This window comes from Pogoniulus pusillus, chromosome 6, assembly GCF_015220805.1.
Source record: "Pogoniulus pusillus isolate bPogPus1 chromosome 6, bPogPus1.pri, whole genome shotgun sequence".
Classification (NCBI taxonomy): Eukaryota; Metazoa; Chordata; class Aves; order Piciformes; family Lybiidae; genus Pogoniulus; species Pogoniulus pusillus.
This window is the reverse complement of record NC_087269.1, coordinates 27,931,400-27,945,410: the sequence shown is the minus strand read 5'-3', so window position 1 is coordinate 27,945,410 and position 14,011 is coordinate 27,931,400. Positions and strand designations below refer to the sequence as shown.

Here is a 14,011-nt window from a genome sequence, read left to right as displayed (position 1 = left end):
CAAAGACCAAAACTCCCTCCCCAGTGACACGTGATGCAGAATTAACAGCCTTAACCAGTGCTCAGCAAGCCTTTTGCTTTTAGTGTGGGCATAGCCAGGATGCTCAGTGAATGCACACAGCTCTACTCTTCTACGTACCCTTGGTAATTCAATTCACTCATCTGACAGCTAACTTGCACAATGAGCAGCACTGTCACATCTTTGACCAGCTGACACCTGTGAGTCTACTATGGACAGAAAACTTCATAAAAAAAGGGACAAGCCTATTTTTGGGAAGTTACAAACCTATGGCAGTGTGAGATATGAGTGCCTTGCCAATGGGATCTTGGGGTGTATTAGGAAGACTGTGTCCAGCAGATCAAGGGAGGTTCTTCTTCCTCTCTACTCTGCCCTGGTGAGACTTCATCTTGAATACTGCCTTCAGTTTTGGGCTCCCCACTTGAAGAGGGACAGGGATCTGCTGGAGAGGGTCCAGCAGAGAGCTACAAAAATGATTAGGGGACTGGAGCACTGCCTGATGAGGAAAGGCTGAGGGCCCTGAGGCTTTTTAGTCTGGAGAAGAGAAGACTGAGAGGAAATTTAATAAATGTTTATAAACACCTGAGGGCTGGTCAGGAGAGGGGGGACAGGCTCTGCTCCCTTGCTGCCTGTGACAGGACAAGGAGCAATGGATGTAACCTGCAGCACAGGAGGTTCTGCCTCAACACAAGGGGGACCTTCTTTACTGTAAGGGTCACAGAGCACTGGAATAGGCTCTCCAGAGAGGCTGTGGAGTCTCCTCTGGAGACTGTCAAGGCCTGTTTGGATGCTTTCCTCTGTGACCCAAGCTAGATTATGGTCCTGCTGTGGCAGGGGGGGTTGGACTCTATCTCCTTGGGTCCCTTTCAACCCTAATATCCTGTGATCCTGTGACTGAGAGGAGGGTTTGGTATTTTCTTCACTAGCCCACCAAACCTCAGAATTCCCTGAGTAGAATGGCACAGAGCAGTTTGGTGTCCCATTTGGCTGGGTAAAAAAGCCACCCATAAAGTAAGCAAATACTTTGCAGACATTGAAAGAATGTCATTAGTCCCCTGAATTCCCACTGAAGGATGGATTTCTTCTTCCTCACACCAGCAGCTAGCAGTCATCACAGCTCTTAGAATTCTGTATCAGAGAATCATCAAGGTTGGAAAAGACATTTAAGATCAAGTCCAATCATAACCCAACTACCATGGATAATATTAGGGAATCTTAATAGCACAAAAACTTTGATGTAGAAATAATTTAGACTGGGTCATTCCTAGAAACAAAAAGCCCCAGAGCTACAAGACATATGCATTGACTTGGGGACCCCAAAGCTCATCTCCAGCTGCACTAGCTGGTCCAGTTCTAGACACTGCAGAGGTGATTCTTAGGTTCAACTACCCCAGCTGCACTGGAGGATCTCAACACTGCTACTGTCACTGCTCACACAAAATACTACCCTTTATGCTTGAAAACTTTCTGAAATGTACTTAGTATGTAAAAAGTGCTAGCAGAGATGCATCAGGGAATGATGCCCAGACTGGTATTTCTAAAGTGGAAACTTGAACATCCTAAGCTCTGTCTGCTGGGAGAAGAGAGAAAAAAATCAGCAGCATTGTTAGAAGTAGAGTCAGCAGCTGAGGCTATTCTGGTCCTGCTCACGGCATGGCTTGATGGTGCTCCTCGAGCTGCTGGCGAGGTGCCCTCTTCTACACCGCCTGCCACGTACTGCAGAGCAAACAGTAGTCCTCTCAGAAGCAGGAATGCTGTAACTTAGAAGTGCATTTGCTAGGAAAGAATGTTTGGAAGAGGAAAGCAGTTGGCTATTAAAAAAATAAAGTGAGCATTTTTGGGGTTTTCAGGAGCAATATCTGGAAGCCAAACCAGCTCAAACTGCTCTAGCAGAGAGAAGGTTCTACGAGGGGTTCTGCAAGAGAAGTTCAGTGATCCAGCTTTAATAATGTGATCCAGCTAAAGCAGTCTGCTTTGACAGCTTTTAGGGCTGGTAGCTTTTACCTCCTACTGTAAATATAGGTGTCAAGTTCTCTTTTAAATTACATACAGCCCAACCAATCTGCACAGGGAAAAATGCCAAGGCAAGGGGACACAAAGTCCCCCTCCACCCTCACAAAATTCTCCTCACTGACATGGCACTGTGCTCTGCGTTCCCTTGCAGTTCTAATGCCAGCTTCCAGTGAGAGACAGAACAGCTCAATAACGTCTGATGCATTTCTGTGGGCTCCTTAGGTATGTTGGAATAAAGTCCCTGACTGCTACATTTTTGGGCCCCAAACCTAAGTGGTCTCATTCACCAGGTACTAGCCAGGAGTGTTCTATCCTGGACTTGCAGCATACCAAAGAGGTAGCAGCACCTGACCTTACACTTCATTACAGAATCCCAAGGCAAGGCACAGCACCCAGTTAATTTCAGATTAAAGCCCCAGGAGAAATGGTTGCTTGGTCATGTCACATAGCCAATGAGAACTGATGGCAAATGGGCTGCGTCTGCACCACCAGCTCAGCATACTCAGAAGGGAAACAGCTTTTAATTAGGAATGGTGGCTGGTGCTGTTTTTTTCTGACTATGGCATCTGTGATGGTCTCAAGGCATCACACTTCCCACGACAGAAAAACCAAGGCTCTAAATAAATAAGTTCTTTTGCTAAGAACCATCTAGTTGAAGAGAAGCCAACTCAATTTCAATTAGTGAGCTGATTACCTTCTCTAATTCCCATTCCTAGCCCACCAAGTTTGGCACAAGCACTGAGAGTCTGTTCAAATGGAGTCAGATGCTGAATACATGCTTTCTGCAGAATGCACAGCCACAGATAACACAGACAGACAGGACAGCAACAGACTTCAAAATTAAAAGTAAACAAGAATTAGATGTGACACATGTCAAACAGGAAGAGTTCCTAGAGGGGCCTGCAGAGGTAGTTTTAAGGAGCAAGCATGTAATAGCTGGCTGGACAACTTCCAAAAGCCTCCCACTCTCTGCACACGCCCAGACGAGCGAGCAGCAGCATCCTGCTGCTGAAGTGTGAGGCAGTGCCAAGGTACAAATGTCAAAGTTTCCACCTCTTCACAATGTGTGGGCTACCATGGTTTTCTAGTTCCTCCGAGTTGTAATCATTCCCAAATCAGCTAACTGGTGATCCAGGACTGTGAAGCACTTCCAGTTTTTTAAAAGTCATTCACAGCTCATTAAAAATCCTAGAAGCTCAATTTACTGAATTCTAATTGCAGGCTTTGTTGAAGGAAGCTGCAAGACCACTAGTTTTCTACTAAAGCAGCAACTGCTTTCGACCACATAAAGCAGGAAAATCATCACCCAGCTCGACTTTGCACTACTCCCACAACTGGCAGCAGCTCCAGTGCTAGTTTTCAGCAGCAAGGACAACACTGAAGTGTGTTGGCAGAGGTGAGGTGCACTGCTGGCCAGCAAGCAGGGCCCTGCGCTGGTTTAGTGTGTTAGTTGCACTAGACAAGGCATGCTAAGCAAGAGGGCAACTCCATCCTGGCTGCCACTAACACAGCTATTTTCTACCCCAGCAGACCACTTGCTTTGTTATACAACAGCTCAGTCTGCTTTAGGCCAGGCTCTTTCTGCTAAGAGAAGCTATGCAAAGCCCTGGTTTGCCCCCGTTTAGAGATGCAACAGAGCAGTCCCAAAACGCTTCCTGGGTTGGCTGTACCTTTGGAAGACGCTCCCCTTACCTCTTAGAGACTCTGTAATGTGCCGTGGTCAGTTTGCCAGTCTCAGGGTCATGAACAGTAGCACGGCTGAGCTACAAAAAGAGAAAGGACAAAGGCTTACCCACCTAGTCGGCTGCTTTTGTGCCAAGCCACTGGTGTTTGCAAGGGTTCCGATTGGTCCGGATGGAATGCAATGCTCTCACATCAGCAATATTAGAAGGGCAACAGAAACTGCAGCTGCCATGGCCAAATCAAAACCAATTGGGTAGACAATTTGGTTAGATTGTCCTTTCACTTTTTTCCTCCTTTTTTTTTTTGGAAAAAAAAATACTGCTTTGTTTTCTTTTTCTTCTTTTGTTCTTAAACTAGAGACTTTCTCTGAGTAATTTCTGGTGCTGAGTTTCCCAGACAATTCCTTCTCACCCAGAAGTTGAACTCCTTTCTGCATTTTGGCTCAACACTGATGAAACACATGGCCAATCTTTAATCACCACTACTAAAACCAGGGGAGGTGGGCATGGGGCAGCTGGTGTCTTCTAGAGACAGCCACTTGTGGAAAGCACTGGCTGCATTCAAGATCTGCAGCACTCAACAGACAGGCTGGTGAAGATGAGCCAGATTTTTGTCAGCAGGAGGTCAAGAGAGCCCCAACAGGAGTATCTTGGACAGTGAAATGTTGTATGAGTGCTAAATACAATCACTGCAGTGAGGACTCAAAGCAAAGCGTCTCTTACACAGGTAAAAGGGAGGACAACTTTGAGTTGGTGAGAAGAGCAAGGGGGAGGGAAAATTTAAACCAGCTCAATTCTCCTCAAAGTTTTACAGCATCATGTATTTTTTACATCAATTGTAGAGCCTGCTTCTTGTCCTGACCATCGTTTGAGAACACACATTAAAAAGGCAACCAAATCCAGAAAAAGGGATCAAAACACACCCCCTAGAACTTCCAGCTGAAGGAAAAGACTGAGAAACTCAGCAGCAACAACCTGTAAGGGATCTGTACATCATAAATGGGTGGCCTAGAAAGCCAAAAGTTGCCTTTTCAGAGCACCTCTTCTTTCCCCATAGTGAGCAGAAGGCACACACTCCTTACAGGCCCAACAAGTCTGGCAGAGAGCTCTTACCTTTTGCTAATTCTGTAATGTGCCGTCTCCAAGGTTCCCGTTATGGGGTTTGAAATGGTGGCTCGCCTCAGCTGTGAAGCGAACCATCAGAATATTTGCATTACAAAGCACATACTGCAGCACAGCAATCCGACCATTCAGAAGCCTACTTGGGGGGGGAATGTCATGCCAGCCACTGCATAAGCCACCCAGTGGTGGTTTTCCTTTTACAGAAGGGGTGGAAGCTCATAAAACAGTGATGGGGAAAGAGGAGGAGTCTCCATTGTTACTAAAAGAGAGGTTTTCAGGGTGTGATGGTGTGTGCTTTTTAAACAGAGTAATAGTGAAAACTTGATCTCCTATCAAGTTTTCCAGAAGTAATGTCTGCATGTCTGCAGCAAGACAAGCAATAGACTAAACAGAGTGCCCTAGAAGCTCTCATCTCCTCCAGGTAGCAGCACCAGCTGGAAGGGGTACAGCGTTATAGTGTGGACACAACCGTTCCTTTATTAGCACTCTGCCCTGCACCCAGGGCTTCTGCAGTTCAACTGAATCCAGGCAACACTCTGATCTTCTACGAGCCAAAGATGGACCAAACTCCACCTTTCTGCTTCTTTCTGTACCAAAAGCAGCATGCTGACCACTAACACCAACTGCAGGGCTCGTGAACACGTACATGCTGCATTCCTCAGTACACAGTAGGAACTCCTGGTTCAAGGCCTTCCTTCCGCTCTATTTACCTGACACAGAACCTTATGTGTTCCCTTAGTTTTGTTCATGAGCTCTCACCCTCCAGCACTCCCAGCTGGAAAGACTGAGCCGCAGAGCCCAGAGGCGCAAAACGGCCCACCAAGTCCCAGGCAATGAGAACTACTACTCTGTTGTTAAACTGAACTAAGTCAATCATGCTGGCTAACAAGAAGAGTTGCTGGGAGCTCTTAGTGTCCTGTCTCTCTTCTCATCCCATGCAGATTCACTTAAGAATCAAAACACAAGCTACAATTCCAGTAAGACTCCCAGAGCTGGATAGCAAGGCTTCATCCCACCAGCACAGCAGAAGGCTGGACATAGACAGACAGCACTGGCTTCAGAAAGGCAGCAATGGCAGCATCCCAAGCTCAGGCAACGAGATGACCTTTAGTCTCTAAACCACAATCCTCTCGCTACATTTGTTCACCAGCCCTGCAAGGCCTGGGCCGTAGGAAATACGTGGAATGCCAACCACAGGCAGATGCTTCTAGGTTAATGAGCTATGAACTTCCAAGTCTCTGCCATGAGCCAAACATCTGATAGAGAAACAATCCTCTCAGCGAGTTCAGGAGGTGAAATCACCACGCTCACAGGGTTTCATTGTCAGTGCCAAGACTCATTTCTACTCCATAAAGTGATTCAGTCCCATCCCACAGATGGAATGATACATCTTTTGCAGTAGCAAAGTGGCTTAATCACCTAGAGACATGCAGGGGTCTGAGTTGTAGCCTGGCTGGCTGAAGAGATGGTTTACAGGTAAGTGAAGAACACTGCTCGTGCTTCCTGATTACAGTTCAGAATATTACCTCCGAAATACAACACATCAGCCTCTAGCAAGCTTTAAAGTCACCTTCAGGCTCCTCAGTACTCAGTGCAGTAGCCAAGGAAAGCATCATTTGCAGTGTGCCTACAGCTGGTTTCCTCTGCAGCAGACCAAGCTAACAGCCTGGCCTATAATTAATGCACTTATCCTCCTCATCTCTATATGCTCATCTCTCTCCAGGCAAGAAAGCCATTTAGACTAAAAGACAAATAAGCAGGGAAATTGTGTTTCCAGAAGTTTAAATAGTATTATAGATGTAATTACTTGACAGAAAAATAAATCAGTGTAACTACATCTTCAGTATGGTTCCCAAGATACAGAGTCACACCAAGTGGATACAGAGGGCAACCCCAGCACTTTCTGGTTTGTCTTGGATGCTCCTCTTAACTCTGCCTCAGATTATTTGGGACTCAGAAACAAGAACCTTGAGATTCAGTTTCTGAAATAACATTTGAAGAGCTGGATTTGTGAATGAGAAGCTGATTAAGTACTGCTCTCTCAAAGCTCTTTGACCTGCAGGCAACTTCAAAGGCCAGGAGACAGGTCAGTCTGGTTGTGAGCAGAGAATGCAACCGTTCGTTCATGTCTACGCAACAAGCAGAGCAACGTCTGAGTTTCTCTGGACAGCACTCCTCTCCGTGTCAAAACTTGGGCAAGCACAGAAAAACCAAAAATCCAGACAACCAACCAAAAGCTGGATGACAGATATGCTTTAAGGCAATCTAGCTGCAAGAGGTTTGTTTCCTGCTGCAGAATGCTCTCCTGATTTGAAACAGCATGCACTGGAATTGCCTGCCAGTCTCCCAGCCCTGCACTGCTGTGACCTGGCTCTCTTAATCACACACAACTTCCAGCTGCCTTGCTGTCTCCTTCAGAGACTGCCACAAAGAGCTACAAGGTTAGAGAAGCAAAGTGTGACGCACCATGCACACATCTGCATTCCAGGAGACAGAATTCCACATACTCATACAGAAAACAGCATGTGGAACTGAACATCCCACGAGGCAAAGCAATGGAAGGCACTTACCCTTGGCTTTGCCAGCTCTTTCACAGTTTCTATCTCTTCATCGGAGATGATGTCAAGGAAGCGAACAATTCGAGGTTTGTCCCACTCATCCTCCTGTTTCACAGGGCCCAGGATGTATCTCGGGTTCCTGTTTCCATCGTAGTAGCGGCAGAAGAGTCTTTTCTGTCTCCGAGGAGTCTGCAAGCAAGGGGGAACATGAGACCATCAGAACAGTGCTACACAACATTAACATCCCTAAGAAACAAGAGACAGCATCCCAGCCTGGTGAGGGTTGGAAGGGACCACTGGAGATCATCCAAGTCCAACCCCCTTGCTAAAGCAGGATCACTCAAAACAGGTTGCCCAGGACCAGGCTGATTTAGAATCTCTCTAGAGGAGACTCCACAATCTGAACAGCCTGCTTCAGGGCTCCAGCATCTTCACAAAGAGGTTTTTCCTCCTCTTCAGATGAAACCTCCTGGGTTCCAGTTTGTGTCCACTGTCCATTTTTGTGTCACTGGGCACCACTGAAAAGAGCCTGGTCCCATCCTCTTGTCCTCACCCCTTTGAGAAGATCCCCTCTCAATGTTCAATATTATGCTAGAAGTTAAAAAGGTGCTTTCAGTTTCAGAAATGAATGCTCTGAGGACATGAGCCTTACTGTGCTAGAAGTGATAGTTCACACAGTGCTATGGCAAACAGTTGTCACTAAAGCACTACACTCACTGCTGCACACAGACCCAGACTGGCAGCACCCCTACTCAGCTCCTTACACTGAAGCAGCACACCCAAGTTCACCAGCTGTGCCTGCAGCAGCATTCATTTCTGTCTGCTGGACAGAAAGAAACAAAGAGGGAAGAAATCCAACAGACACTAATCCTCAGCCAGCTGCTAGAACCAGTTCCCTGCCTTCATGCCACAAACAAACTCTTGACATGTTTTGGTTATGGATGGTCTCATACATTCGAAAACAGTCTACTCCACTTTACCATTTTGAGACCCTCCCCACGGCACAGCATTTCGTACTTCCTTCTCTCGGGCAGGTAATCCTTTTTCTTAACCTCAGTTTCCTTCTCCACCTGGTCCTCTGTATCCGTACCAGACTTATTTGCCTCTTTTTCTTTAGCCATGATATATTCAAAGTATTTCATGTTTCCATTTGCTCTTTGGTGTTCGGGATCTATCAACAAGGAAACAGACAAGTATCACTGGCAAGTTTCCCACCTGTGAAGAAGCAGTCTGCTCACAAAAAGAAAGAGGAAACAGATGTGCACCACTGCTTCTCAAAGAGAAATAGGAAACATCTACTCTGCACTGGGAGCATTCATAGAATAGCTGAAACTCCAAGCTCAGCTGGAAGCGATGCCAGCCTGCAGCATGCACATATCCTCACTCATCTGCAGGGAAACACACTGTGCTTCCAGAGCTAAGAGTTCTCAAAGCTTTTTCAACTCCTCCACCAGTAAGAAACCACTAACTGCGAGGGCAGCATCCTCAGCAGGCACAGGGGTTCGAGCACCAAGGAAAAGGGCTTGGCCATTCCAGTTGATCTCACGAGACAGGGAGACACAAGAGAATGGTTCAGGGGGAGAGTTGGGACAACACAGCTGTCTTCAAACCTAAGAACAGCCCTGATAGGAGTTAAGATTTCTGATGACTAAGCTTTTGACAACCACTGAGCTTACAGAATCAGCTTCAGTTCATTAATAAATGATTATTATTAGCCTGTGCTGCATTAGCTTTAGTTCTGAACTTCCCAGGGCATCCTTTACATAGTCAATATTTACAGAAGCATAAACACTTCTCATATTTCATTGAACAGACAGAATCTTAGCTCCCTGGATTGCTTTCTGTATGTCTTCTCCAAGTTTTAAATCTCAAGTGAACTCAATTTACATTTAAATAAGCCACAGATATTTTGATATCCTCCAATTTAGTTTCAATTTCATTAATTTCATTCTTGCCTCTGCCTAGGGGGAAGTAATCTCAAAACAGGGAAGTCAGACATAGCAAGATACCCAAAGGCAGCAGTGACTAAGACCGGTAAGTGAACAGAAGGCAGCAGTGACAGGAGGCAGAAAAGACCTCCAGAGAGCGGCAAGTCTCTCTCACCCAGTTCCAGAAGGCGTTTTGTGAGCATCATGGCTTTGGCCAGATCCCCCTGCTGATACACAGCGTAACTCAGGTAGTCCAGAATGTAGACTTTATCTGCAGAAGACACTTCGCCCTCATCCAGCTGTTTCAGAGCTTGTTCCATCCAGAGCTCAGTGTGGTAGTAGTCAGCTTCAGTGTAGGCAATCTTTCCCAGCTCAAAGCAATCCTCAGCTGTTAAGAAGGATTTGTGCTTGACACCTGTATTTAAAACAAACCAAACAGAACTTAGAGAGGGTTCCAGACCAGTACTCAGTTATTTCTTACTCTTCACAGTACAGTTCAGTTCTGTTCTTCAACATCTCCCTTCTGTGGTGGCTATTTACTGAAGAGTCAGTTTAAGCATTTAAAGGCTGTAAATCCTTGGTGGCACACTTAAGTGGTTGGTTAGATGCAGCTTTCCACTGCCAGAACACCAGCAACCAGCTAAAATGCCTTTACTACTAGTGGGAAAAAAAATTCCTTCTTCAAAAAAACAAACACGTTGAGCAAGGACCATGAAGAGCCAGATGTGAAGCTCAGAAATGTGTTTTCAGACACTACATTATTTCTTTCAAAATGCTACTGAAGAGTTGTGTCATGGACAGCTTAGTAGGGGAGGAAAAGGGAAGCATCAAGCAGTAAATCCCCAGCTGCTCAAGATTTTTTTAAGTCAGTCATTTTTAGAAACATTTGAGGAGACCTCTGAAAGACTAAAGCAAGAGTTAGCAAATTACAGATTCCTATTTTGGCCACTGTAAATTTAAGGCCAAATAAACCTCCCCGAATTTAATCTTGTAAAAAGGAAACAGGACCTACTACTTTCATAGCTAAAATTACACCTTAATGGATCCTGAACTTCCAGCAGCAGCTTCCACAGCTGTGTTCAAACAAGGGTGGCACAAAAAAGAAACTGAAGAGATTGTCTCAGAGATGCTGTACCTCACAGAACAACCTTGTTTCTGACCACTAATTAAGCACCTTGTGGCACATCCTGCAATGGCCTCTGATTTCAGGTTTCTGAGCCTGAAGCTGCAAGCTCTGAACTGCCACACAAAGATTAGGAAAGGGGGGTATGGTGGTGATGGTGGAATGCTCTCAGACAGAGATCCTCTGGAAGGAGTAACCGGTTGCAGGGCCATAGGGTGGTACATTTACAAGCAGCAGAACATCCCAGGTGAAAAAGTAACTCTCAAAAGTGTGCTTAATTTAAGAAAGCAACCATCGAAAAGGTTTGGTAGTTAATATAAGGCCATGGTCTGTAATGCAGGAGTGACAGGAATGGATAAAGCATGGGGCAGTAGTTAAGACTCTGATCAAAATTCAGTGATCTGTCCAAAGAGAAATTCCCTGGGAAGAAAGAAAAAGAACAGAGACAAGTGACAAAATGGGATATTCCTTTCTGGATCTCTGGAGACCAAACTATTCTCCCATATACCTTAGAACTTCCAGGCTCTGCTATTACACTTTATTGCAGAGCCTGGTCAGTTTATTGCTTCAAGAGCAGCCACAGACTGTGGTCCACTCGAGGAGCTTCACCTTTTGCTTTTGTTCTACGGAAACAGTACCAAACTGCTCATTGTGTTAGAATGCCTCTGCAGGGCTGCGAGACAGCCTTGAACTGAACCCAAAAGCAAGGTTATACATCATAACATATAAAGCCAATTATCCTTAATTTTATTAGGCATCTGACCACAATAAGCACTTGCAAAAACACAGATGGATTGTACAGAGCTGATTCTTTGCCAGCTGGCACAGTACTGTTTTCAAACAGAGGGAAAGAGGGAAAGCTCAGCAGAGAAAAAGTCGTCTAACAAGAAGTATGTGCGCCCTCACTGCAGGGCAGCCTATCAAAGATTACCTCCTAAGGTATCAAAGATTACCACCTAAGTTCAAGCCTGTGTATGCACTGTGTCTTTTTCAGTATGTACACCTGATGAAGTTTAAGTTCAAGGCAGCTTCTGTCACTCCCAATCTGGGCCTGTTTAGCCTGGAGAAGAGGAGGCTCAGGGGTGATCTTATTACTGTCTACAACTACCTGAAGGGGCATTGTAGCCAGGTGGGGGGTTGCCTGCTTCTCCCAGGCAACCAGCAATAGAACAAGGGGACACAGTGCCAAGTTGTGCCAGGGGAAGTATAGGCTGGATATTAGGAAGAAGTTCTTCACAGAGAGAGTGATTTCCCATTGGAATGGGTTGCCCAGGGAGGTGGTGGAGGCACCGTCCCTGGAGGTCTTCAAGAAAAGCCTGGATGAGGCACTTAGTGCCATGGTCTAGTTGATTGGATAGGGCTGGGTGCTAGGTTGGACTGGATGATCTTGGGAGGTCTCTTCCAACCTGGTTGATTCTATGATTCTATGAAAGGTTTCTCCTATTCATGAGAGGGAAGAGGGATAATAAATGCTAGAACTGTTTTTGTAAAAATGCATTATGCTGTGCAATAAAACTGTCTGCCAGGGCTCAGCTACTCCAACACAAGAAAAATATTCACCCAGGCAAGACTTTATTGCTAGTTGGTTTTCATTAAGAGCTAGTAACAATAAAATTATCTTTACCCTAAGTAGAAGAAAGATGCAGACTTAGAACTGCAAAATCTTTCAGCCAATCACAAGCAGAAAATGAGCATGGCTGCAAGGACCATCAGAGGCCTGAAGCACCTCCACCTCTGTCTATTAAGTCTGGAGAAGGGAGAGCTCCAGGGAGACTTTTAGTGGTCTTCCAGTACCTGAGGTGGGCTACAGGTAAGCTGGGGAAGGACTTTTGATAAGGGCTCATAGCGATAGGATGAGGGAGAAAGGTTTGAGTTGAAGGAGGGGAGATTTAGATTGGATAATAGGAAGAAACTCTTTCCAATAAGGGTGGAACAGGTTGCACAGGGAAGTTGTGGATGCTCCCTCACTGGAGCTGTTCAAGGCCAGACTGGACAGGGCATTGAGCAACTTGGTCTAGTGGAGGGTGGCAGGGGGTTAGAACTGGATAATATTGAAAGACCCTTCCAACCCAAACAGTTCTGTGATTCTGTGAGTAGGGTGAGGAGAATGACAGGGCAAAGGAGAGTCTCAAGAAACCTGTGCTGTGTGCAGTGGTGGAAGGAAGCCCACAATGCAGGTAAAACAGATGAATGTAGTTTCCACCAGGACCATAACAGCAACAGATTTCACAGCATACCATGACCTGTCACTTCTTCCTGGGGTCCTCCTCACCAGCATAGCCTGAAGCAACAGTTCCTCTCCTGAGGTGCGGCAGAATTAAGCTGACATCTACATCGACCTCCCTTCAAGAACCCACATCCTGCCATTCCCCATAAATCCTTACCTAGCTCAAAGGTTTTCCTATTACCTTCACACTATGCCGCTAAACAAGATAGCAGAGTCAAATGCTGTGTAATTGGGATGTTCAGAAGCTCAGCATCCTCTGAAAATAACATCTATAACTCTTACCTGGAAGATTCCCTCTTGAGAGAGTGTCCGTGTCCAAATTATAGGTATCTTGGAGCCTCAAGAGGGCTTTGGCTGCACCAGTCTGATCCTCATCGTTTGGGAAAAACTGCCGCTGGATAGTCATGTTGGAGATGAAGCCTGGGAAAGACAGGGAAATGCTTGGCCTCCTCTGTCCCAAGGAGTCCATAAACTCTATGCACAACAGGACTCCCTACTTGGGGAAAAGCTAACAGTTCAGGAAAGGCCATTAGTAGGTCAGGAAGAGCTATGACCCCTGCAGAACATCTATAAATACTGTAAATGTCTTTCTGAAGAACAGGAGCAACCCCCCCCCGGTTCTGTCTGAACAGGTTAAAAAGTTATATACAACAAAAAGAGCACCCTGGGCTTTGAGAACATTACAGGTTGGTACTTTCTGCATCCATTTCCCTCAATCCACTTTCAATAAGGCTTTTCCTTCAGTAATATGGAATTCAAAGATCGTTCAGAAGAGGAGAAAAAAACAAACAGTGCTAAGAATAGCAGTGTTGAGATGAAGGCTGGTCAATAAGGAGATGAAAACCACAAGTGCTGCAAACAGCTTCTGACAAAGACTCCAGGCAACTGAGCAGCCACTATGAACTCAGCTGCTTTCTGTGGACACTGAATATATTCACATGGAAACTTGAGAAACACAGAGAGTTAGAAAGGTTTCTCAAGATCCATCTGCACACAACTCTGAACACCAGACAATACTGAAAAGTTAGCATTCTCATTGTTTACTCTTTTTATGTGTGTGTGAAAAGAAAGCAAAGGAACAACCAAAAAGAACGTGAAGGCTTTTTCAAGAGGCACCAGGGTAGCCTTTACAGAGACAAGCAGGCTCTGTGCATCATAAAACCACATTATTTTTAGAAACTGTTCCCTGGTCATTAGAGTCCCATGTCGTCATCATCCCCCCTGCTAGAAAGGTTTCTACTGTCAGGTGAGCACATCCACAATCACTGCTGCTGCTGCTCTGCCTGCAGAGCTACTGCGTTATCCTCCCCACAGCGGGAGAAGTGGCAGCCAAGTGGCTG

The 14,011-nt window shown here is 45.7% G+C and overlaps 1 protein-coding gene across 5 annotated transcripts in view; it reads right to left on the bottom strand.

Moving 5' to 3' along the window:
- Positions 1-14,011, bottom strand: part of P4HA1 (prolyl 4-hydroxylase subunit alpha 1) — a 44,711-nt gene that overhangs the window by 10,762 nt on the left and 19,938 nt on the right. For 4 of the 5 annotated variants that reach the window (XM_064145026.1, XM_064145029.1, XM_064145025.1 and 1 more), the window contains exons 5-9: positions 12,954-13,091; positions 9,497-9,736; positions 8,374-8,564; positions 7,406-7,582; positions 3,724-3,794 (exon numbers count right to left, since the gene is read on the bottom strand). In XM_064145026.1, the coding sequence (XP_064001096.1) occupies positions 3,724-3,794; positions 7,406-7,582; positions 8,374-8,564; positions 9,497-9,736; positions 12,954-13,091 (817 nt within the window). Of the gene's footprint in view, positions 1-3,723; positions 3,795-4,826; positions 4,898-7,405; positions 7,583-8,373; positions 8,565-9,496; positions 9,737-12,953; positions 13,092-14,011 lie in introns of all 5 variants that reach the window. The other variant, XM_064145028.1, reaches the window with a different exon arrangement.